The sequence below is a fragment of the Aspergillus fumigatus genome, chromosome 5 (genome assembly GCF_000002655.1).
Source record: "Aspergillus fumigatus Af293 chromosome 5, whole genome shotgun sequence".
Lineage (NCBI taxonomy): Eukaryota > Fungi > Ascomycota > Eurotiomycetes > Eurotiales > Aspergillaceae > Aspergillus > Aspergillus fumigatus.
Genome location: NC_007198.1, coordinates 3,314,063 through 3,340,674, shown reverse-complemented (window position 1 = coordinate 3,340,674; position 26,612 = coordinate 3,314,063). Strand labels below are relative to the sequence as shown.

Here is a 26,612-nt window from a genome sequence, read left to right as displayed (position 1 = left end):
CCAACTATGAACGGATGGTAGATAAAATACATGTGCTAATTATGGAACCACTGTTAAGAAAGAACTCCTCCCCATGCCTTAGTAAGCCATGTTTTCAGCGTTTGCACTGCCCCGTGACAGTATGTCAAGTTTTAACCAATATCGTACAGGCAAAACCCCAGACTTCGGCGATAATCACGTCAATCAGCATCGTCCGAATCTGGAGTCTGCCGTTTGTATTGTCGAAATCCGCTAATCGGCCCATCTACGGGTTGTCCTGCACTTTGATCTCTTCGATCTTCTAACAGACAGGGGAAGCCATGTTGAGTCAACTGGAAAGGGCCACAGTGACTGGTTAGCTCTGCTGGCTAGATACAAACAGCATCGACAAGTAACAACAAGAACATTTCCGTCAAAACACAATCTACCTGGCTTGCATGACATCCAGGACCAAATTTTCCAAATCTCCGCCGACGCGATCAACAAACTCCGAAGACAGATGAGAAGACCAATAATGAAGATTGACCAGGCATGTGGACGGCGAATCATCCACCGCAAGTAAGAGAGAAAACTACAGAATCAACGGGTGAGAATCATGCAGCACAGAAACTTCAAGGTTGATGACTTACCGGCATAGGGTCTTGCCCATCAGCGAACTGTAGAGGCGATGTGGGATCAGATGAGACCGAGTTCACCGCTGCGGAAGGCTGACTCCGGAAATTAATGGCGGTATCGAAAGGGAATAACAGCTCCTCAATGCATCTACCGCGCTGTATCACCTCGGCCATAGTGTTTCCGGCGGACATATGGTGTTCCAGATCATCGTGCAGTTGCTCGTGGATATGCTTGGCAATGGCTCGCACTTGTTCGGACACAGAGGAAGCTGAAGGGGAGAGTCGGACGCGACGCGGGAGGATGCTGATAAGAGGGCCGACCATGCGATCAATGCCGCGGATGGGAAGGCCGCGGTTGGAGGCTATGTAGCCGAATAGAACGTCATCCGATCCCACATAGCGCTGGAGCAGGACAGCCCAGCAAGCCTGGAACAGACTTGCTAACGTAAAACCGGAGCTGAGACAGAGTGCTTTCAAGGCAGACGCGTTCACGGAGACCGATTTTGAGAAGAGCACACCCGGGATTTGCCGGTAGGGACGCTGCGTCAAGACGCATGGACAAGCATCGTGCAAGCGGTCTTGCCAATAGGGCTCACCGTCTACCAGACGAAGATGACTGTACTCCACGTAGTCTCTGAATGTGGAGAAAGCGCTGTCTGAGTCCATGGGCTGCCCACCATAAACAGCAATCACATCGGATAATATGACATTGATAGACACGTGATCAATCAGCGCATGGTTGATATCAAGCCGACAGAACAAGTCACCTTCGTCATCTTCCGACGCTGTCAGCCGGAAAGCCAAGTGCAATTCATCGGACGGAAGAGGGGGAAGACGACGCAGGGCCTCGGATGGACTTTCTTTGCCGGCCATATCGGCCCAAGTAATGAAGAACGGCGGGTTGGCCAGAACGATTTGGTGGTAGGTGGCAGTCAACTGGCTTGTGAAAACGGACCGGAGGACAGAGTGCCGGGCCACTATCCGTTTCCATGCTTTTGTCAGTCGCTCCCGGTTGCCCTCCGAAGCCTTTGTACCAGCAATCTTCCAGATAAAGTGGGGCGAGAAGAAGAGAGGTTGATAGGATCGTGCGCGTAGCATCACGGTCTGAGTGGGCGAGCATTCCCACACATCGTCGAGTTTGGCAGGATACAAGGATGGTATAATATCCTTGTGCAGCCGCTCCAATGCTGTATAGTCCAGACGCGCACGGGGGTAGTCTGCCAGGGTTTTCTGCGGTTGCTTCGCTGGGAGATCCACACTGATAGCTTCCAGGAGACGACGGAGGCTTTCAATCCAGGCGGAGATACGGTCCTGATAATTCAAAGAGGGGCTGTAGGCGAACGTAAACGATAATTTACCACCAGCAACTTGTGCATAGATGTCAAAGACGGCAAAGCGTCGCAACTGCGGGTTGATATCATGGTACCTCATCTGTCGCTGTTCCTCAGTGGCAATGGGACAGAACAATGTCCCACCCTGTTGGACATTGTTGAGTACCCCTGCATAGTTGAGGACAATCTCCATCATAGGGCCATGGGACTGGAACGCAGACGATCCGCTGGCGTTGAGAAATCGAGAAGTGAAATAATCGAACCCATTGGCGGGGATAGCACGACAGATATCCTTGACTCGTCGCAACGTGTCCTCGAAGGTCGAGAGCTGGGGGGATACCGCTAGGGCGATAGGAGTGATGGTCGTGAACCAGCCCACCGTGGAAGAAGGGTCCAACCGGGGTTCCCGGGTCTGGCGACCGTGCCCTTCCTTGAAGATGGCTGGCGCAGATCGGTCCGTGAATGTGTTGGCGAATGAATGTAGTAAGGAGGCAATGAATAACTCAATCGGCTCGGAGTTGAAGGCCCTGTTTGCATCTCCAACGAGAGAAGAGGTTACGGTCGAGTCGAATTCCAGGACGCGCACAGCGCTGTCGGCGTAACAGCTGTCCATCGCAGCGATACCCCAGTAATTCAGGTTCGCAAGGGGAACGTTTTCGTGATGAGGAAGGACTGCTTGCGGAGACAACGCCAAGTTGGAACCATACTCTATCTGCTTGAGAGACCAGGCCTGAAAACTCAATGGTCGTGGCGTGGACAGCTCTTCGCCGGCCAGCAGAGAGTCCAAGTCTTTCAGTAGGATTTGTTGGGAGACAAAATCCATGACAAGATGGTGCGCTGCGATGAAGAAGATCTGCTCGTGTGGAAAGTCGAATATCTCCACCGCGCAAATTGGGCCTTGGAAAATGTCGATCCTCCTTTCGCAGCGGTCCAATGCTGTGGATATGTAAGAAGGGTCCATCGCTTCTAGAGTATGCCACTTTACGCAACACGCCCCCTCGCTCTCATCGGTTATACGTTGCTGGAGATTGTTGTCGACATTGGAAAATCTGGCCCGCAGCATGCCATGGCGCTGCACGAGAGCGCGGAGGGAAGTAATCCACTGATCATAAGTAAAACGACGTGCAACGCGGACAAGGATACTTTGATTGAAGTGATTCGCTCCATCGGGAAAGAAACAAAAGAAGAAGCGTTGAATAGGGGTCAATTCAAATGGCACATTCACTTGTTCGACGTCGAGCGGAAGGTTGGCCGGACTCGGGGCTGTGAGATCTTCGCGTGATGCGAGATGTTGAATCGAAGGAAACTCCAGGATATCACGCATGGTCAACAGTATTCCCATGTTCCGCAGTTTGGAGGCGACTAATATCGCGGTAATCGAGTCTCCTCCGAGAGCGGTGAAAGGAGCATCGACTGAGACTTGTTGCACTGGAAGCTGCAAGGCGCCCGCTATGACCTGACGAATGGCCCGCTCCACTGATGATGACGCTATATTAGGCGATGGCGATGTCGTTGATAAAGGTATCTTCTGCAGAGACAGATTGATCAGGTGTTTAGTGTCAACGGATGCGAGCCAATCGTCAACGCCCTTTCGGGCCAACTTGCCGGAGGAGGAGAGGGGAAGATCGATGACGGGCACCCAAAGGTCGGGCACCATATACTCTGGTACCTTCCGAGCAAGGCCGGCACGTATTGACAAGCATATACGAAGGGCCGCATCACGATCATCGTCAGACACAGGGCGGATGTCTCCAGGCCGAGAAGGAGCAGGCGTGAGGGAAGTAGACTGGAGAGAGAGGACGCATACTAGCTTGTTCTTCCTCAGCAAAACCACCGCGTTCCTTACCGCATCAGATGCAAGAATGTGATGTTCGATCTCGCTTAATTCTGTCCGTTGGCCGCGGATCTTCACCTGGCCGTCCATGCGGCCGAGATAGGTGATCGAGCCATCCTCTTCGTACCGAGCCAAATCGCCGGTTCGGTACAGGGAAGAGCGGCATGGAGGTGCCCCATGGCTAGAGAGCTCACGCCGCCACATGGGTGGATCGATGAAGGCTGCCCGCGTCTTCTCTTCCTCGCCGAGATATCCTTGCGCGAGTATTGGGCCTTCGAGCAGAAGCTCACCGGCGGCGCCGATGGCCATCAAGCGGGTCGGGTCAGTCGGACTGGTAACCCAGCAAAGCGCGCCGCTTCCTGAACCGATATTGTTTGGGCGGAAGCATTGAGCATCCACTTCTCCAATCGCACTGAGAATAGTGGCCTCCGTGGGCCCGTAGGCGTTGAATAAACGCACTGAGTCTCTCCAGATATTCACGATTTCCTGGCCCCATGCCTCTCCGGCGAGGGCTAGCGTGCGAAGGTCTGGCACACTGACGGGGGAAAGGATTCGGGCCACAGAGGGGGTCAGAATCGCAAAATTTACCTTAGCATCACGCATATATTCAGACAGCCGGTTAACCCGATCACCATCGGATGGAATGCAGACGCATCCACCATACGCGAGGGTTGTGAGGATCTCGAGCAGTGAAACATCGAAGGTATGATTGGAGAATTGTAGGACGCGAGAGCTCTCGGACAGACCCAGACGACGGCCATGAGCTTTTAAGCTGGCCTTCATCGAGCTGTGGGTAACAACGACGCCCTTGGGAATGCCTGTAGAACCGGAAGTAAAAAGCACATACACTGCCTCGTGTGAAACTATCGATTGTCCCGGCATCAAATCAGAATCAGTAGACATCCTTGCTGACCTGTCCAACGGAATCGCGAACACAGCCACCCTGGCAGGAGCCTTGGCGCGAGTCTGCTCAGCCAGACTGGCGGAGGTGAGAATACAGCAGGCATTAGTCAATTTGAGAATTTTCTGCATTCTCTCTATAGGAGCGTCGGGGTCAATTGGGACAAAGGCGGCTCCCGTACGCGTCACGGCGAGCAAGGTGACGACATAATAGATGGACTTCACGAAGCAAAGCGGTACCAACATGCCGGGGCCTATACCGCGCCGTTTAAGATTTTCGGCAAGTGTCGCGGACTCCTCGACCAGCTCGTTATAAGTCAACTCCCCATCCCAGGCATGTATCGCGAGATCATCCGGGGCTTGCTGCGCACGGGAGATGATCAAATCCTCAACTCGACCCTCTCCGGGCTGCAAGGGCTCCCGTTGCCAAGTGGCCAAAGTGGCTTTCTGACTGATGTCGATAACATCAACCTCTGCGGCGAGCTTCCTTCGGTCTCCAAAGATCAATGTACCCATGACAGATTTCATTTGAGACAGCAATCGTTCTGCCACAGGTCTGGAAACACAGTTTGAATCGAAATCACCGTGCAATTCAATGCCCGAGGGATGTGGCTGGCAAATGAGTGCGAAGGCATATGTTAGGCCACCTGAAGATGTGAAAGTCAGTTCCGAATGGGGTTCTGGATCGCTCGGATCTCGGGCTGGCTGGATAACAAGAAGGGTTTGGAAGTCACAGGCAAGCTGACAGTCTGGCCCGAGTTGGCGAATGTGGTGCAGGCCAATGTGTTGATATGGTAACATCGCAGCAGAGTCAGCATGTGCTCTCTCCAGCAGGGCGCCAATACTCTCGCCGCTGAATTTTACTCGAAACGGTACCGTGCAGATCGTGGGACCTAAGATATCCAAAATGCCAGGAATGGGAGTGTCGCGACCACTCAGGCTGAGTCCGAATATCACATCGTCTGTCCCACTGTAGGACCCGAGAACCAACGCCCACGCAACACGAACAAACGTAGACAGGGTGAATGCGGAGGGAGGGAACGTAGATGGCCAATGCACAGACAGCTGGACCGAGTCCGTTCCAACGGGCTGATAGCCAGTAGATGGCAAAGGTGGAAATGCAAGTGGCTGAGAACGATAAAGGAAGCTCTGCCAAAAAGAATCGCTTGCCCTACTATCGGATTTTCGTTCTAGGTAGTGGATGAATCGGTTGAAAGGCAAAGACGTTGAGCAAGGATGCCCATTTTGAGTCGCATAAACAAGCTTCCTGATGTGTGGCAAAGACCAACCATCATAGATCGAATGGTGAATGGTGATCACTATATGACCTGTATGTGGTGTGCCGGGATCATGAAGGCAAGCCAGACGCAGTAGGGGATCTCCGAGAGTCATGGAATGACGCGCGTCTTCGTCAAGATATTCCTGGATGGCCTGTCGGCGATGCAGCCACTGAACGCTCTCCTTGAGGACAACCTGAAGGAGACCCGCCGATACAGTCTGAACAATTCGTGTTCGTAGAATGGGCGTCATTTTAATGACACTTTGCCAAGCGGACATGATCGCCGGTACTTCGCCTGAGGGTGGGAGCTTTTCGACCAAATGGTGGACGTACGCACCGTGGGATTGGATCGACGCTGCCATCAGAGATTCTTGCAGGGGGGTGCAGGGATAGATATCTTCGATTTGTGACACATCCAGAGCATAGTCCGCTTTAATCTCTTTCAGGACCGTATTTCGGGAGTGAACATTGAGAAGCGAGAATGCCGGAATAATTGACTTCAGATCATGCTTGGAATCGTCTGGATGAGCCGGGGACTCAAGCAGCGTCGCCAGGTCGCTTAATCGAGGAGAGCGAAATATATCGGCCAGAGTAATCAAAATCCCGTGTCGCTGAGCCAACGCAACAAGTTTCATGCCGTCGATGGAATCAGCACCGAGGCGGAAGAAGTGATCCGATGCTCCAATGGTCTCCGGGGGAATTCTGAGAACCTCCGCCCACAGCATTTGCATTTGCTGTTCTTCCGCAGTTGAAATAGGCAGTTTTGTACCTTGTTCTTCTCCAGTATACACAAGTAACTCCTTCATGCTCATCCTGCTCACGCGCCTCCGTAGTGCCTGGCGATCGACCTTGCCTCCAGAGGTGAGCGGAATTGCTGAAAGTGGTAGGTACACGGACGGAATCATGTATCGTGGAAGCAGTCTCGGTAAATCTTGCTCGAGCTGGGACGTAAGGGCCTTGATGGGGGGGCTGAAACCGCTTGTCTGTTCCGGTTCAAAGCGCGTTGAAGCCAGGAATGCAACGAGCAAGGCTTTCTCATTGGGCAAGCAAGTCGGAGGCAGAAGATCGATGAAGACTTGGACATCTTCTGATACCACTGAGTGGATTTGATGCCGAATCTCCCCAAGGTCAAGGCGCTGTCCATTGATCTTCACCTGACTGTCCAAGCGGGCCATATAAACCAAGGTGCCATCTGGTGATTGGCGAACAAGATCACCAGTCTTGTAAAATCTCCGAGCGGAAGATTGGTTCTGACTGAGTTTGCGGTTCTGAGCCCAGGCCGGGTGGGTGATGAAAGCCTCCTGTGTACGGACAGGGTCATTGAGGTACCCCTGGGAGACTATCGGACCCTCGATGAGAAGCTCCCCGGGGCAGCCTGGGGGGAGTAATATGTCGTGGTTGTCGGGTCTGACCACCCACGCAGCACAACCAATAGGCCGCCCGATCCGCCCGTAGGTCACGCCGTCAGGATGGATAGGCGTGGTGGCGCAGAAAACGCATGTTTCCGTTGGGCCGTATCCATTGAATAAGGAGACATGACCGGCCCAGGTCCTGGCATCATGCACGGTGACCACTTCTCCGCCAAGTACCAAAGTTCGCAGAGATGGAACCTGGGACGGTGAGAGGCCGAGCGTTCGAATTACAGTGGGTGTGAAAAAGGCCCAATTCGCCTGGGAGCGCGTGATAAAGCCTGCAAGATCATGGACACGTTCCTCTTCGGATGGTATACAAACCGTTCCGCCAGCTACTAGAACGCTGAAGATCTCACAGATACAGGCGTCGAATGTGTACGAGGCAAACTGCAAAGATCTGGATGTTGTGTTGATGTTCATGGCTTCGCTATGGGCTCGAATGCTGCAACAAACAGCTCGATGTGGAACAACGACTCCTTTTGGCACACCGGTCGATCCAGATGTGAAGAGAACATAAGCTATGCCTTCTGGGTCTGGCGCAGGGCATACACCATCTATCTCATTCACTGATGTCACTCGGGAAAGCAGCTGTTCGACCTCAACCACTCTGGGGCCAGCGAACTCTGCTGAGTTCCTCGTGTTGGCTGACGAGAGTATCAACTTTGCCCCCGTCCGCTGGACGAGATCCGCCAAACGCTGAGTGGGATGTAGAGGGTCCAAAGGAACAAATGCCCCCCCGGCTTTCATAATAGCAAGCATAGCGAGGACGGCCACTGTAGACTTTGATAGACATATGGGAACCAGAGAGCCGGGCCTGACACCAAGAGAGATAAGCTGACGGGCCAACATCGTTGATTTGCTATCTAGTTCCGAGTAGGTCATTGTTCCCTGTCCGGTCCACAGGGCTGGAGAATCCGGTTGCCGATGTGCACGCAAGGAGATAAGTTCGTGCAGACACTGCCGCAACTCCCACTCTGGGCTCGCGTTGTTCATGGCAGTCATTTGGGATATGAGATCAGGTGAGCACAGGCTGAGATGGTCAACCAAAGATTCTGGATGTGCAATGATCCAATTCAACGCGCACATTATCGCCTGAGACAGATTGGTCGCGTCCTCCGAACGAAGAGCTGACTCGGAGTATGCGAGGGTAGTATCCAGTTCGACTCCAGAGTCACTCACTTCCAGGACAACGTCAAATTCGCTAGTCCCAGCCGAACTCGCAATTTGTGTTAATTGCAAGGAACTGTCTATCGACTGCGTGGAATGCGGCCGGACAACGGTGAGAACGGTATTGAACAGGGACCTGGACTTTAGCCCAACTTCTCGGTGGATGGCTGCCAGCGAACAGTGTTGGTGGGCCATACTGGCTACGGTATCCTGCCCTACTTGTTTGATCACGTCGGCCACTTTCATTGACGGCGTATAACGCACGCGAGATATCATCATGCTGATCAACGGGCCCACCAAATCGTCGATACCGTCCAAAGGAAGATCCCGTCCAGATGTGATGTAACCAAAACTGACATCGTCCATTCCAGTGTACGAGCGCAAAACCATGGACCACATCACTTGAATAAGGTTGGCAACCGTAATCTGGAGAGATGCACAGAACTGCCGAATGTGATCAGTCATTGCTCTGGAAATTGTGACGGACACAGCCCGTGTTGCGCCTTTTTGGTTGCCCGTTCCGAGATGGGGAAAGAGACAAGGCTCCGCATCTTTCAAGAACTTGAGCCAATACGCCATATGGTCCTTCTGCGATGTGCCTTGAAGATACGAGACGAATCTGCTGTAGCGGGGGGCTTTCGAAGTAGTCAAGGCGCCTTCATAGGCAAGCTGCAAGTCCCTCCAAATGATGTCGATGGAGACAGCATCCGTCAAAACGTGACTGATCTCAAGCAGTATGAAAACCCGCTGTTGTGAGCTTGTGCAGATGGTGAAGCGATGGGGAGGGTTCCTGCGGTCATCGAACGGCTGGACAGGCATGGCAATCATATCGTCCAGCGATTGTTCGGAAGTCTCGCATCCCATAATGACGGGTCGATACTTTCGAAAAGTCACCTGGATAAAGGCGGAGTCATCGCTGGGGCGGTCCGCAAAAACCGTGCGTAAGATGGGATGCCGTTGAACGACTGCCGCCCATGCATTCTTCAGCCGATCCAAGTCGACTTCGGCCCCGTCACGGGGAAGGACCTCTACAACCAAGCGGGTGTCATATGATCCACCAATGCTGGACCGACTGAAAAGGATTCCCTCCTGCATGGGCGAACATGGGTAAATTTCCTCAATATTCTCAGGACCACCCAGGCCTGAAAGGACCTCTGAGTCGAGCTTTGCAAGCTCGCTTTCTGGATTTTCGCATTGACTCGGCTCAAGGAGGGAAGACACCGTCTCCACAGGCTTTTCTATGATGGCTGTCGCGCATGCGGCGAGGGACTGAATGGTTCGTGCTTGAAACACATCCTGCACTGTCAGCTGCAAATTTGCCTGTCGGCATTGGGCGACAACCCGAATGGCGGCAACGGAATCACCTCCAAGGGCAAAAAAGGACCGCTGGAGGCCGATGCTTTCAGAGGTGCGACCCAGAACGTCCGCCCATATGTTGCGGATTGTCTGTTGAATTGGGGTAAGCGGGGGTTCATCTTCCGCCTCTTGCTCTGAGCCGACCAGCTGAAAGATGTTGAGGGTGTCCTCATCTTGGAAAGACTCCAGCCATTTATTCACCTTGCGTCTGTCCAGCTTTCCGGATGCGTTCAAGGGAAGCGATTGGACGCCTATCCAGACGGTAGGCACCATGTAAGGTGGCAATTTGGCCCTAAGAGATTCCTCTGCATCAGAAGCATAGGGAACCAAGGTCCTAGCCTGGGATATCTCGAGGCAATGGAATCCATCCGCAGCAGATATCTGCGGAGTTTGCAGCCCAATCACACCAACCAGTCTATTGGCGAGGAGACCGGACTGAGGCACAGCGCACGTGGAGCATTGAAGGCAGGGTTGGGCCAGTAAGTGCCGTTCCACCTCTCCTAACTCGACGCGCTGACCATTTAGTTTGACCTGAGTGTCGAGGCGTCCTACGTAAGATAGAGTGCCGTCCACATTCCAGCGCGCCATGTCGCCTGTTCGGTAGAACCTGTTGAACGGCAGATTGAGTTCCGTTGACCACTTGGGACAGACGAAGGCAAGGGAGGTGCGATCTGGGTCATTCAAGTAACCCCTGGCTACAAGAGGGCCACCGATAACCAGTTCTCCTGCCGTGCCGATTGGCATGAGGGCATCATGGTCGGAGGGATCGACTACCCACAAAGACGAGGCCACAGGTCGGCCAAGCAGGGCATCGCCAACGACACTCGTCACGGGCGACGCAGCGCAGGCAATGGATGCCTCCGCCGGGCCGTAGGATGCAACCAATTCTGCATGATCCTTCCAATGATTTACGACGCCTGGGTCTATTTCTTCCCCCCCAAGGACGATGGTCCGCACGGACGGCACCTCGCCCGGGGCAATCAGCCGCGCAACCGTGGGCGTGATACTAAGCCAATTCACGTCAAAACGGCTGATAAATGCAGCTAGATGATTCATTCTCTCGGCCTCTGTTGGAACGCAGACACAACCGCCCCTTGAGAGAACAGTGAAGATTTCATCAACAGACGTGTCAAACGCATAAGATGAAAATTGCAAGCCGCGAGTGCTTGACGTTACCATTTCGGCTTCGCCATTGTACTGAATGCTCGTACATATTGAGTCGTGTTGAATCAAAACTCCCTTCGGCGTCCCGGTACTTCCTGAGGTAAACATGATAAAAGCTATGTCGGTGGGTTTCACTGATGGCAGTTGACAAGGAGTTAGGCCGGGCTCATTGATGCTCCCGCCACAGTCGGTCAACGACAATATGTTCGCAGTCCCATCAAGGATCAAGGAATCCATGACAACAGGCTCACTGATGACAAATTTTGCCCCAGTCTGCTGGACGATCAATTTCAACCGGTCTGGGGGGTGAGCAGGATCTAGAGCCGCACAGGCGCAGCCAACCTTCAAGATCGCCAGCATAACAACGATGGCTCGCGGAGACTTGGCCATACAGAATGGGAGAATTGTGCCTGGTTGGACCCCTTGGCGCAGAAGATACCGAGCTGTCTGATCTGCAGCTCGTTCTAATTCCTCATACGTCCACATTGCTTCTGTGGACGCAATGGCAATCGTACTCGGACGCTGTCTAGCTTGATCTTGAATAATCGAGTGTAGTGTCGACTCGACCACCGGCCTTCTAGCCTGTTCGTTCCATTCAGCCATCTTCTGAGCGTGTACTCCGTTGCAAAAGTTGATTGTTCCGAGACGGGCACGGGGACGCGCCATGATGTTATTGACCGTGCTTGACAGCAGAGATGCGAGCAAATCGGCCTGATCCACAGATACCCGTGAAAGCCAATGTCCGAAGAGGACATCAATAGATTGCCCATTGTCGGCAATCTGCAACCCTATCGTGAACTCATTGGGATCATTTGCCCCAATGGTGGAGATTGTAAGATGAGAGATACCTTGTCCAACGTTCGACTTCTGGAGATTGACCAACGTGTTGAATAGCGGGGTTCCATGAGTCCGAAGACGGTTCTGGACTTCTGCGAGTGGGACATGTTGATGAGAGAGAGCCAGTGTGAGATGCTTATGGGCTTGTTTGAGAAGCTCGCGAGGAGTCTTGTCCCGGGTAGGCTGAAGTCGACATACAAGCATGTTGATCATGGGACCAGCAATGTCGTCTATCCCTGACACATTACTGTCTCTACCAGAGGCCAGGTACCCGAAGCAGACATCATCCTGCCCTGTATAGAGTCGCAGAACCAATGCCCAAGCCACTTGAAAAAGGTTCAGAACAGTGACACCGAATGTTGCGCAGAATTCATGCATCTTGGCGCCGTCTGCAAAGTGTATATGTTTTTCGACAAAAAGATCGTCTTCGGCACCCGGGGTTGGTCCTAGCTGGCTCCCAAGAGAAGGAAACAGAGTGGGCTGGCTGTCGGACAAAAATTCTGACCAGTACTGGAGGTCTTTGTCTATAGTGCGGGTACGAAGAAACTTAACAAAGTCACTAAAGGGAGGTCCCGACACATCGGGGAGCTCGCCACCGTACGCTGACCCAAGATCGCGAGCCAAAATTGCGAGGGTAACGCCATCGATGATCGCATGGTTAGCCTGCAGTGTGATCCTCACAGTGTCCGTCTCAGGCAGACACTGGAATGTGATGTGGTATGGCAGATGGAGAAGGACCTTGTAGGCAGAAGCGCTATTGCACGATGAAGGGAAAAGACTTTGGTTGAGAACCAGCTGCAAGTACGCCCCAGCATCGTGGTCTCGTTCGACAAATATTGTTCGCAGGATGGGATGTCGGCGAACCACCTGCCCCCACGCCTGCTTGAGCTGGCCGAGATCGACTGCCTCGCCCCCAACACAGCGTACATCTGCGACCCATTCAACGCGGTATAGCGAAGGATCGCGGACCTGGCTCAAAAGGATGCCTTCCTGCATCGGAGAGCAGGGATAGATGTCTTCAACTGCATTGAGGTCAAGTCCGAACTGCTTGTGGCAGTGACTTTCTAGGGCACTGAGCTCATTATAGGACAGGCTGAGCAATTGGAAATCGCTGGGTGTTCGCTCCGGGGCCGCCGTCAGAAGCTTCGGCATCTCCTCTTCCAATACTTGCTGAGAGCGCTCGAGCCAAGCGGTGAGACCTTCCTGGCGCTTCATTCTGGAGTTATATGTGACGTGCATCACCATCCGCCCTTGGCCGTCCACGAGACTATTGATTTCAATTAAAGCGAGCCTGATGGAATCTGGTGAAAAGTCTGGCGGAAGGCTTACATCTGCCACCGGACGGACGAACAGAGAGTCATTGCGGTTAAACTGCTGATAGAGTCCAACGAAATTGAAAAGTACTTCAATCTCGTCTTTCTCGTCAAGTTTTTGACCGGTCCTCCGTCGAGAAGCGAATCGAGACGCGAAGTACGGCCATCCCTTTCCGGGAATGCGTCGGCGCAGATCCTTGACCCTTTTCAAGGTATTGCGAAACTCTACTTTATCTGTCTCTACGGACAAGGGAGTCAGAACCGTGAACCATCCGCATGTCGCCGAGAGGTCAATTTCCGGCGTCCACGGCTCTCTGCCGTGTGACTCCTGGAAAATCGTCAGCCCGGAATGATCGTGGAACACAAGAGAGAACGTGTGGGCCAATGCGGCAATCATCAGATCCGTTGGCTCCGTTCCAAGAGACGCGTTGGCTGGGCCGAGCAAGGAGGAAGTGATATCAGTAGGAAGAGTGAAGGACAAGGAGGAAACATCCTTGGCCAAGTTCGGTATTCCTGCCATGCCCCAGTACGCAAAGTTGCCCGGTCGGAGCTGGAACGGCAACGTCGTCGCCGGATCGATATTGTCCTGGGCATACTCGGTTGCCAGTCGAATCCAAGTCTGGAATGAAAGTGGGGGATCATGGGAAAGCTCACCACCCCGAAGAATGATCTCCAGGTCGGCAAGGATAATCCGCCAGGAGACTAGGTCAACCACAAGATGGTGGCCGACAAGGTATATGTGCTGATCGCCCCCTTGTAGATTGAGGACGTCCACTGAGAGAAGGGGCCCTTGCCGGATATTGAGTCTTTTCTGGGCACCTTCAACCAAGGGCCACAAGTCGTCCCAAGAGATTAGAGACGTTGCAGAGAAATGATACGATCCTTCAATGTCCGGGCTGATCACCTGGGCCCACGCCCCATCGATCTGTTGATTAAAGCGGGCCCGGAGAACTGAATGCCTGAGGACCAGCAGACGAACTGCCCGTTCGATAGCCGAGGCTTCCAGCCGTTCGGTCACACGGAGAAAGAAGCTTTGGTTATAGTAATTCTGGCCAGTGGGCATCAAATGGAAGTGAAGCTTTTGGATGGGACTGAGGGGAAAAGGGATACCAGTAGGATCTGGCGTGTGCCTCAACTGCCGATATGAGAACGAGTCCGAGAAGCGCGCGTGCTCGAACACTTCGCGGATGGTCTGATTCTGCAGCATATGCTGGACAGTGAGTGCAACACCATGCTCCCGGCACCGTGACACAACCTTCATTGCCAGGAGGGAATCGCCACCAAGGGAAAGGAAGGTTTCGTCGAGGCTCAAGGACGATACAGACAAATCCAAGACCTCCGCACAGACTTGTTGAACAGTCAAGGCAATCAGATTGGTGGGTTCCTTCAGTGGCCGATAGCACTCAGGCGCTGGATTGCCACGTGGTGTGGAAGAGATGTCGCCGTCGCCCTTGCGATCTATGAAGCTCCGTGCAGCATCCGCGGCGGTTTGGCTGACGGTCTTGACTGAGCATCCGCTATTGTCCAAGACGGCCGACAAAATACAAGAGAGGAACGAGCAGATTTCTCGGCCAGTTTCTTCGGATAGTAAATCTGACCAATATGAGAGAGCAAACTCCAGGGTATTTCCTGCGTCGATGACGTTCAGAATAGCCCCGAACTCGCTAGGATCCCTGCCCGACAATTCACATATCTCAATGTCAGAATGGGGATTCTGCTGTGTCAGGGCGCGGTGTTGAACATTAAGCGCTGTGTTAAACAAGCCTAGGTTGCCGACAGCTAGTTCGTGCTGGATCTGAGTCAAAGAGGTGTGCTGGTGAGCAGACATGGCAAGGAAAGTGTCCCGTATCTCACCCAGAAATTCCTTCACGCTAATACCCTGTCGGAGGGTTGCACGAGCGACCAGTATGTTGATAAAGGGGCCCACAGCATCCTCTAAATTGTCGATAGGGGCATCCCGACCAGAGATGAGATATCCAAAACAAACATCTTCCATGCCAGTGTAGCGATAAAGGACGACAGCCCAGGCCAATTGAAAGACATTGGCGATAGTAATATCATGAGCTGCGCAGAAATCACGCAGTTCTTGATTTCGATCGACCTCGAGTCGAGTCTGGTGCAGCTTCACTTCCTGTGTCGAATGGCTTCCTGAGTTGCTGATCATGTTGGGGAGATGGCAAGGAACCATTCCCGTCAACAGATGCCTCCAGAACTCCATTGACGTCTCCTGTGGTTGCGACTCAAGGTACTGAATCAACTCACAGTATTGAGCAACCGGCTGGGAGGGCAGTTGGCCGTCATACGCTTGCTGGAGGTCTCGCGATAGGATTGATAAACTCCAGCCGTCTACAACGGCATGGCTAATATCAAGTCGAACATAGGCTAGAGAAGACCCGGATAACTTGCATAAAGTCACTCGATAGGGAATGCAATCGAAATGACCCGCGGAGAAGGAAGCGCTTCTCAGTGTGTCTAGGTCATCGACGGTTGTTATCTCTATTGGTGGGTCTATGTGCTTATAAACGACCTGGGAGAATACACCAGTCGCGGTCTTCTCTTGAAGAAAAACAGTTCTGAGCATATCGTGCCGGTCGACTACCTGTAACCAAGCAGATTCTAGTAATTCCAAGTCGACCCGATCCTGGGACCCTGTGGCCCGGATTTCGAGCATCAGGACAACCTCATATTTCCCCGGAGATTTGAGAGCTGCCAGTAGGATTCCTTCTTGCATCGGCGAACAAGCGTAAACTCCCTTGACGCCTGCCCTGCCGGGCAACCCGATGGCTTCGAGCTTGCTAGCGATGCTGCGCATATCGACAACTGAACCGGCACTAGTCAGAGAGTACACGCGTTCTCCCGTCACCTGCGATAAAGAAATGGTCCGTGGTGTGACTTTCGTGATTGTTTTCCAACGTAGGAGGTCCTGGACGGTCAGCTGCAACCCACTACGCCGACACCTGGAGACAACCTGCATCGCGGTGATGGAATCTCCACCAAGGTCGAAAAACGACTGGTCAAGGCGGATTCGGGTTACAGGGAGGTTCAGCACTTCGCTCCAGATCTCCCGCATCTGCTTCTCCACAGGGCCAAGCGTTGTTGGTTCTTCCTCTCGGCGAGTGAAATTGTGTTGTGTCTTCTGGAGACCTGCCATTGTGGGCTCGCTCAACCAGCTAAGGATCATTCGTCTGTTGATCTTTCCGGAGGGCTGAAGTGGGAGCTGGCGGACAACCACCAAAAACGCTGGAACCATATAAGCGGGCAGGTTCCGTTCCAAATGAACAATAAGGTCACTTGTATAACGGGCTGCTATTTGTGGCTCAACAACTTCGAGTCGGAAGTCCTCTGGTAAAACGGCCTCCCCGCGGCCCGAACCGTCTTCTGATCTCAAAGAAACGACGGCGACAAGTCGAGATTCATACGGGCCGCCCTTGGGCACTCCAACAAAAGCGTGCAAAACGGCTGGGAGCCGCAAAATGTGGTATTCGATCTCTCCGAGTTCAACTCGCTGACCGTTGATCTTTGTCTGTGTATCACGCCGACCCAGATATGTTATGGAACCATCCACATTTTGGCGAACCATGTCGCCAGTTAGGTAGAAACGGGGAAGCTCATCCTCTGTACGTTTATTTGAGCCAGAAAGGGCATCTTGGGCGAGCTTCCACCATCGAGGTGGGGCAATGAACGCTTTTGCTGTTTGCTCCGGATTATTGAAGTATCCTGCAGCTACGGCCGGGCTCTCGATCACCAATTCTCCGATGCATCCTCTGGGAACTAGAATGTCGATATTGAATGGACTGACCACCCACGAGCGCCCCAATATAGGTGGTCCGATCAGAGAAGGTTCTTGCTTGCTGTCGGTGATGGGATTGGCGTGGGAGAACACGCAGGTCTCCGTCGGGCCGTATACATTGATCAAGTGAACGCGATCGCACCACGTCTCAATCACCTCCTTACTCAGAGGCTCCCCTCCAAGAGCCAATGTTTGCAATGTAGGCACACTCGACGGGTCGATTTGCCTGATTACAGATGGCGTAAGGAAGGACCAATTGACATCCAGCTGGGTTATGGTCTCGGGCAGGAAATTGAGCCTCTCTGATTCTGAAGGGACACAGACACAGCCTCCATTCGCCAAGACTGCAAAGATCTCACCGATGGCCGCATCAAACGTATATGCAGCGAACTGTAGGGAGCGTGTCGTGGATCGGATGTTCAACATGTCCGACCAAGCCTTGATGCTAGAGCAGACCGCTCGGTGCGGTACGACCACCCCTTTGGGCTGGCCAGTCGAACCGGATGTGAACAAAATATATGCTGCGTCATCAGGTTCATTTTTCGGAAGATTGCTTGAAACGCCCGTATCGGACCCGGCCCCTCTCGTAGAGCCAACACGAACTTGTCGACATGAGCTCATGGTAAGGTGTGCGTCCTCGTCCGCATCCAGGGATATGAGCAGCACCTGGGCGTCCAAGGAAGAGATCATAGACTCTCTCCTGGTCCTGGGATGAGATGGATCAAGGGGAACGAAAGCTGCGCCCGCTTGAAGTACCGCAAGCATAGCGACAATGACCCACGGAGATTTTTCCATGCAGATGGCCGCTCGATCGTTTCTACCAACCCCTAGCTGGCACAGATGGTGGCTGAGTGAGGTCGTGAGCTGGTGTAGCTTGGCGTACGACCACTCCAGCTCCGTTGAACAGACCGCTGGAGCGTCGGGAGTCCTACACACCCACTGCTCGATCAGCCAGTGGAGACATTGCTGTTCTCCGCTAATGGGAGACGGCATCAATCGAACAATCTGCTCGACGTTGAGAGGACCAATAGGTGATAAATCATGCAATACGGCCTCAGGAGATCGAACAAACTCGTTGAAAACACGGGACACTGCCCTCGACAAATCATTTGCGTCTGGCTCATCCATAAAAGAGCTCCAGAAAGCCAATTCCGCGGTCATAGAACTCCCCTCATCTGTTACGTTGAATGCGAGGTCATATTCACTGGGATCTCTGCTCGCCACAGTGGTAAGGGAAATAGACGCATCCTCGACAGCGGCCGTGGTCTTCTGAAAATTGACCAATGTGTTAAAGAGAGTAGTGCCCTTTAAGCCTAATTCCTTGTGAATTTGCCATAACGAACAATGCTCGTGGGCAAGATTCTGATAGAGATCCGCCTGTATCGCCTTCACAACATCGAGCCGGGAGGAGGATTGCTGTAGGCGTACCGCACAGGGTAGGATGTTGATGTAAGGCCCAACAGCGCGATCCACATGGGGAATGGGCAGATCTCGCCCTGAGCTCAAGTACCCGAAGCACACTGTTTCACTGCCGGAGTAATGCATCAGAACCACGGCCCAAACAGCCTGCAAGATATTCGCAAACGTAACCTCATAAGTCTTGCAGAACTGCTGTAGTGACTCCGTGGAGGGAAGCTGTACAGCCACTTTCCGGACTTCTGGGGTAATGACTTTCTCTACGCAATTGTTGCGACTGATCATTTTGCACGGCTCGATGTCTTGCAAATATGCTTTCCAGTGAGCCAGGGTCTCATTCCGCGGCATAGTTTGCAGAAGTCTAATATAGTCACGGTAGTGAGGTGCCTCATCCCCAGTCAGACTACCATCGTAACCTCTGACTAGTTCATGAGCGAGAATACCCATGGAAGTGCCGTCTAAGATTGCGTGTGAGATGTCCAGCAGGAAGAAAACATTGCCATCGTGGAGCTGATAGATGGTGGCCCGATATGGCAATTCGCCGACAGTGAAGTCAATATCCTCATCCAGGCTGGCGACAGAATCTCTGTGTTGCACCTCCACGATGGAGGCTGGATAGCGAGGGTCCTCCACCACAACTTGGAGAAATGAGCTCGTACCAGAGGGATCATCGACAAAGATAGTACGCAGGATGGAATGTTTCCGCACAACCGACTGCCACGCCTTCGCCAGCCTTTGGGTGGAAACTGGCAGCCCACGACGCGCCTCTACTTTAACAAGCCACCTGACTTGATAATGGCCAGGGTTTCTCATACTGCTCAGCAAGATGCCCTCTTGAATATGGGAGCAAGGGTAAATCTCCTCCACCACCATGTCCGCTTGACTCTGCTGGATGCGTGCTAGGATGGAGTCGAGATCGCTATAATTCAAAGCCGCAAGGGGACAATCGTACAAGGTGGGTTGTCTACCTATTGTACTCAACATCTGAACCCCCTCCTGCAGAGTCGAAGGAAGGCTATGAATCCATTGTTTCACACGCGGAACGTGCCGCATCGATCGATGATAGCTCACAGAAAACCGCAGCTGGCGGTTCTCTACCGACGCTTCGATCGCGAACAAAGCTACTCGTGGTGTTTTGGGATCGAAATCTGACCGCGAGTCTTCCATTAACCTTACTGGGCTGAGAAAACGGTCATGCTCATCATTAATATCGCCGGTGGAGCCAGTGAAGTTGAATAGAATTTCCATCTGCTGGTGGTGGTTGAACGATGCTTGCCCCTTGGGACTGACGGTACGGCAGGCAAAATACGCCCAACCCTTGGCCGGAATGGAACGGCGACGATCTTTGACTTGAGCTACGGCGCGAGCCCAAGTGTGGAGAGACTCCCGATGTAGCTGGAGGGGGCATATGGTTGTGAACCATCCCACAGTCCCCGATAGATCCAGACCGAATTCATCGCCCTCGCGACCGTGAGCCTCCATGTAGAGTGCAGGCAGTGATCGATCATGAAATATCCTGCCAAAGGAGTAGAGAACGGCAGCCATAATCAACTCCACCGGTTCCGTACCTATTGCAATGTTCGCCTCCTTGAAGATCGACGCAGTTGTCTCTTCATCGACGCTGGTGGTGATATACTCTCCGTGGCGGTACTCGTTTGCGGTATCCCGCATGCCCCAGTAGTCCAAGTCAGCTTCGAGCACGCTAAACGGTAAAACTTCTCGGGGCTCAGCGGGAACAATGTTAGGTTCATAGTGAAGTCGGGCCCATTGTTGAAAGGACGTGGACGATAGCGGCGCTATCACCTGGCCTCCGGCGAGGAAAGCCTCCAGTTCACGATGAATGATTGACCATGAGACGACGTCCATGCTGAGATGGTGGCCGATCAATACCAAAAAGTGCTGTGCAGGCTCAGCAACCTTCACTAGAATAGCAACCAGCAGGGGACCGTGAATGATATCGATCATCTTTTGGGCTCGCTCACAACAAGACCGGAAAGCAGTAATGGCGTCAATGCTTTCAACTTCAAGTCGAAACGATCCCTCGATGTCGGTAGTAATTTTCTGCTGCCAGGACCAACTATCTAGTATGAAACGTGACCGGAGCATCGCATGTCTCTGGACAACATGCTGCAGTGCCTTAAACAGCTGGGAGTGGTCTATCTCTTTCATGACTCTGAAGTGGGCGCTCTGGTTGTAGTGGTTCAAGATCGCTGGCTTGTGTGGAACAGACTCAAAAAACCATTGCTGGATGGGGGAGAGGGCAAAAGGAACTTCCACTTCATCCACCGGGGGCGCGAGAAGATTGGAGCTGCTGGTATTTTTGGACGAGTGATCGGCATGACGTCCCAACTTAGCCACGGTTTTGCAATGAAATATGTCTTGGACGCTGATCGTCAAGCCCTCACGGTGGGCCTGATACACCACCTGCATGGCCGAGATGGAATCGCCCCCGAGGGAGAGGAAAGTGTTGTCGAGCCCGATCGAGTGTAGTGGAATATTCAGCACTCGACTCCAGATGGCGCGGATCACGGTCTCTGTGGGCGTGAGCCCTCTTGTAGTCTCTGTCGAGCTGGTCCCGAATGCCTCGCTATTAATGCGGGAAACGGAAAGGAAGATACCCTCATTGGATGTTTCCACCCATTCCTGCACACATCTTCGATTTATCTTGCCGGACGCCAAAGTTGGTAGCTGTTTGACGGGGATCCAGACAGTGGGAATCATGAAAGGTGGCAAGGAGGACTCAATTCCTTTTGAGATTGTGCGAATCATGGCCGCAGTCTCCGGTTTATCTAAGCAGAAAACGACGTTACTGCGATTGCCAACAGTGCACTCCTCGGGGTCCAGGGATAAAATGGCAACCAGACGCTTCATCCACGGGCCGGACTTGGGAACACAAACCATCGAAAGGTGGTTTGAGTGATTTTTCGCCATATGGAAGGAAAGCTGCGCTTCAACCTCGCCAATTTCCACTCGCTGTCCGTTCACTTTGGTCTGCCAATCGCTGCGGCCGACGTAGATGAGCGATCCGTCATGGCGCTGACGGACAAGATCTCCCGTGCGGTAAAAACACCGGCGAAAGTTGTCCGCCGGATATTCGAGGGAAAGGGACTGCAAGAATTCGGGAGGGGGCAAGAAAGAGCTGGCAGTCCTTTCTTCATCACCCCAGTAGCCATTTGCCACGATGTGTCCCTCTATAAGGAGCTCTCCAACGCAGTCTGGGGGCAATAACCGGTTGATATTCTGGGGGTCGACGACCCAGATCCGACATCCCACCGCACGGCCAATTGTGGATGGTGACTGCGTCTGCCGTAGAGATAGATGGGCGGCGGCGCAACAGATGGATGCTTCTGCGGGGCCATAACCATTGATGAGGTCCACTCTGTGACTCCACGTATTGAAGATGTCGTTCCCAACGGCTTCACCTCCCAGGACAATCGTTTGAAGAGACGGTACGAGATCAGGGTCGATAAGCCGGACCAACGATGGTGTGAAGAAGGCCCAGCTGATAGCCTTGCGGTTGATAAAATCAACTAGACCGTTCATCTTGGTGTCCTCTGAAGGTATGCACACACAGCCACCGTGAACAAGTACGCCGAAGGTCTCTTCAATCGAAGCATCGAAGGTATACGCAGCAAATTGCAGGGATCTCGTCTCATTGGTGATGCCTAGAACTGGACAGTGGGCGCACAGGCTCGTACAGATGGCCCGATGAGGGACGTCAATTCCTTTCGGGGATCCCGTCGACCCGGACGTAAACAGCACGTAGGCGGTGCTATCCACAGAGAGGACGGGAAGAACCCGGCCAGATCCTTGAAGGTGATGTTGATCGATTTCAGTGCCATCAGCAGAGACGACCTGCAAGCCTGGTAACTGACTGGACATGATGTGTTTCTTCGTTTCGCTTGTGACCACAGTAGATATACCGGTCCGGGATATTATTTCCCACCACCGCTGAGCAGGCGCTTTTGGGTCAAGGGGGACACAGGCTCCTCCCGCCCTCTGAATTGCCAGCATTGCAATCACAGCCCAACTCGACTGGGGAACGCACACCGCCACGAGGTCCCTTGGTTGGACTCCAGAGTCGATCAGTCGTCCTGCAAGCAGGCCCGAAAGGTTCCATAAGCTGATATACGTGATCTGTTCTGCGTCCGTATCGATGGCGACAGCAGATGGTTGAGAAATCACCTGTCGTTCTACAAGCTCCGGCAGACAAGCTTCGTTGGCCTCAGGGAGGACTGCATTCCAGGTCGATAACTTGGCGAGTACCGCATCTCCAACAAGGGCCACTTCACCAACTGTCTGCAGTGGATTGGTCTGGATGTTTCGAATTACCTCGGCGAGTGTCTCAGCTATCCCTTCCGCTTGGGTCTGGGATATACATGACTCCCAGTAGCTGAGACGTGCGGTCATATAAGTCTCCCAATCCTCAACATCGACGGCTATTGCGAACTCCGTCGGATTACAGCAATCTATCCCACGGATGTAGACATCGGCTACGCCGTCTGGTCCACCTTGGCTGAAGCGGCGCTGAACATTCACGACCGTATTGGACATCGGCTGTCCACGCAGATTCAAAGAGTGTGCGATCTGTGCCAGGGAGCAATGCTGGTGGCCCAGTGCCACCGTAAAGTCCGATTGAACCTGTCGTAGGACTTGGAGGAGTGCCAGAGATCGGCTAAGTGTCAGACGATGAACCATGATACTAATTAGAGGGCCGACAATCTCATCAACATTGTCCACCGAGGCATCTCGACCCGAAACAAGGTAGCAAAACGAAACGTCGTCGGTCCCGGTATAAATGCTTAGTACCAGCGCCCACGCAGTTTGAAAAACATTGGCAATGGTCGTCCCGTGCTGAGTACAGAATCTACGCAATGCCCCTTGGCTCCCATGGATAGGAATCTCAACGTGTTGCACGGCGGACGGACCTGTCCACGCGGCCTCGCGCAGTACAGGAAACAAACACGGCACCATACCGGTCAAGCGATCTGTCCAGTACTTGAGCGCTGTTGACGAGGCTTCTGCTTCTCCGAGATTCAGGCGTCTAATAAAACCTCCGAAACTTGGCGCGGGACTTGACGGGAGAGCCTTGCTGTACGCCAGGGAAAGGTCTCGAAAGATGAGTGCCGTCGAGACACCATCGGAAAGCGCGTGGTTCAATTCTAATTTCAAAAAGACTTGACCAGTCGGGAGAGAGAATAAAGACAGCCTGTGTGGTTCCTGATGCAATGGGTCACTAGACTCAGCAGCATTGACCCCCATGATCCCGTCCAGCGTGGCCTGACTGTGGTCTATGCTGACCAAGGGCGGGAACGAGCCCAGGATTACCTGTGTGAGCAGACGATTCCCGGTGGACGCGTCCTGCACGAAAAACGTCCGCAGGGCTGGATGACGACGAACCACATCTACCCATGCATCCCGCACACGCTGTAGGCTAATTGGCGTGTCTTGGTCGATGCTTACGACTTCCGCGACCCAACGCACATCGTAGTATCCTTGGAAGCGTGATCTGCTCAGCAGGATGGCCTCTTGCATTGGCGAACACCGGTACGTATCTACCACGTCATCCAAAGTGATCGAGGAACGCAAACGAGGGGGAAGTGATTGGCACAGTTGATCGAGTGATATGCCAATGGAGAATCTTTCATTGTCAGCGCTGGTGTCAGTGCTATGTTCCGCCACTTTCACCCTCGGTGCGAGCTCTGTGATGGAAAGATTCTGCAAAATCATTTGGACATCGATCTCCAAGCCCTGCGCTGCACATCTGCGAGCCAGTCTCATGGCAGCTACCGAGTCACCTCCCAACCCTGTGAAGGAGGCCATGGTGCTGACCGTCGACACGGGCATGTTCAGCACCTCCGCCCAAATGTCTCGCAACCGGCGTTCCATGGCCGTTTCAGGCTCGCAGTGGGGAGTGTGATTCTGCATGCTCCGAATCTCCTGGACCGTAAACTCGTCCAGATTCTCCAGCCATTGAACAACCCGGCGGCGGTGTATCTTCCCGGACGGCAGCCGCGGCACACTGTCAACAACCAGCCACACCGTGGGAACCATGTAGTCAGGAAGGGCCGATTGGGCTACGTCCTTCAAGTCACGTATCAGCGGCAACATGAGGTCATGCTGCGTCTGGATGCGAATATGACCAGCATCATGCGGGTCGGGTCTAGAGCTGGGCGTTGGCTTGGCCGAGATCACCGCAACTAGAGATTGTTGCCAGAAAGTATCCTCCCGCGTCGCGATGACGACGGCCGACGCAATCTGAGCGCTGCCCAGAAGGCATGTCTCAATAGCAGCCAGGTCAATGAGTCTTCCGTTCAGTTTGAGGCGGAAATCCTTGCGCCCGAGGTGGTACAATACCCCGTCCTCGTCGCGATGTACCAAGTCACCTGTTTTAAGGAAACGCCTGGGCGCTGTAGTTACGTTCTCTGAGTCGCAGGATACCCATTTAGGGTCAATGATGAACGTGGCATCAGTCCGAGATTGATCCTTCAGATACCCAGTCGCGAGAATGGGACCTTCAATCAATAACTCGCCCTCCCCGGACCCTTCAACAAGACGATCATGATTGCCGGCATCGACGACATGTAGGGTGCCTCCGACTTGGCGACCGATCACCCGGGGAAGAGCAGTGGGGGCCAAGGGATCAGAGACGGCGGCCATGATGGAGGCCTCTGCTGGCCCGTACGAGACGATCAAGTCCACGCGGTGCGCCCACGTTTGAATAATGTCTTGAGTGATCGGTTCCCCGCCGACGACCAAGGTCCGCAGGGATGGAACCTGCTCCGGATGCAGGAGCCGCACGACAGTTGGAGTTAATTTGGCCCAGTTCACCCCAAGTCGTTCCATGGCGCCGGCCAGATCGTTCCAACGTTCCGCCTCCGACGGAACGCAGACACAGCCGCCGTGAGTCAGGGTGGTAAACATCTCCTGAAAGGACATGTCAAAGGTGTAGCTGGCAAACTGCAGTGCTCGGGTCTCAGTATCGACTCTAGTTGCAGGACCATGCTCTCGCATGCTGGTTGCAATGGACCGGTGGGGAACGACAATCCCCTTCGGCTCTCCGGTGCTCCCCGAGGTGAAAGCGATATAGGCCGGCTGCGTCGCATCCACGACAGGCAGAGGCTTATCAGTGTCTCCGGACGAGGTCCCTTCCCACAGGTCCGGGCCGAGCACGATGCTCGGCACATCCAACGTCTCGGCTAAACCGAGATAGTCGCGGTGGACGATGACGAGAGGCGCTTCCGTGTCGTCGAGAATTCGCTTGATCCGCGACACGGGTTGGGACGGGTCCAGGGCAGCACAAGCTGCGCCTGTTTTCATAATTGCCAGCATGGCAACCATCGTCCAAACGGATTTTTTGAGACAGAACGGGATTATATGGCCAGCTTGGATGTCCCTCTTGACCATTAGGTACTTCGCCATCCAATCTGCATACCGTTCCAGTTCGGCGTATGTGAGGTCTTTTTCAATCGAGTGAACGGCAATGGTTTGGCCATGTTGCCTGGATTGCTCCTGGACGAGGTCATGGACACAGACTTCCAGCGGCCCCAGCATCCTCTCGTGATGCTCTCTGCTTCCCATGATGGAGCTCGCACTGGAACTCGGTTCAATTTCGGCCACGACGCTGGCTGCGCCTTTGACCATTTCGAGAGCTTCCAGACCGGGGAGCTTTTGGTCTGGGCTGGTAGTGTCATCATTGTCATATTTCATTTCGATCGACATGTTGACCATTGTGTTGTTGGACATTGAACCCCTCGAGTGGGAAAGAGCAGAAGATAAAAGGAGCGGAAGGGCAGAAGAAGATATATGAAACCGCACGCAAGCCTGCTAAGGCACAGTGAGTCCCACACGTCGCCTCCATGCTGGCAATGGATTAGACCGGCATCGGTTAGCCATGGCAGCCAACCTCATCCTTCAGTCTCTTCCAGGTTGGATCTCGAACTAGTCTGCCCGTACGGTCTCTATCATCAGAAAGCCGACGATGTCAAATCATTTCGGTGCTCGTTTCCCAGTCCGTGACTTCTCTCCGTCCTGCTCCATGTCTGAACGCCAGGCAAGGTGTTGTCGTCCAATGGGATGGCCATAAACCCTCGGAGGAATCGCTGCACCGATTATGCATGATCCCTGCTTTTTTTTTTTACCACGTTTCAATCAAGGTCCGATCCGGGATGCCTATTGAGGCAGGTACGTAGATGAAGGAATTGCGAAGATTGCGGATAA

General features: G+C 53.4%; 1 protein-coding gene across 1 annotated transcript; it reads right to left on the bottom strand.

The window, feature by feature from the left end:
- Window positions 1–10: 10 nt before the first annotated feature.
- On the bottom strand, window positions 11–26,138 carry nrps8 (putative nonribosomal peptide synthase; the record flags this gene model as incomplete). The annotated part of the gene is made up of 1 exon (XM_748287.2): window positions 11–26,138. One exon carries the CDS (start codon window positions 26,136–26,138, stop codon window positions 591–593), a length of 25,548 nt encoding a protein of 8,515 aa, XP_753380.1. The 3' UTR covers window positions 11–590.
- Window positions 26,139–26,612: the final 474 nt, after the last annotated feature.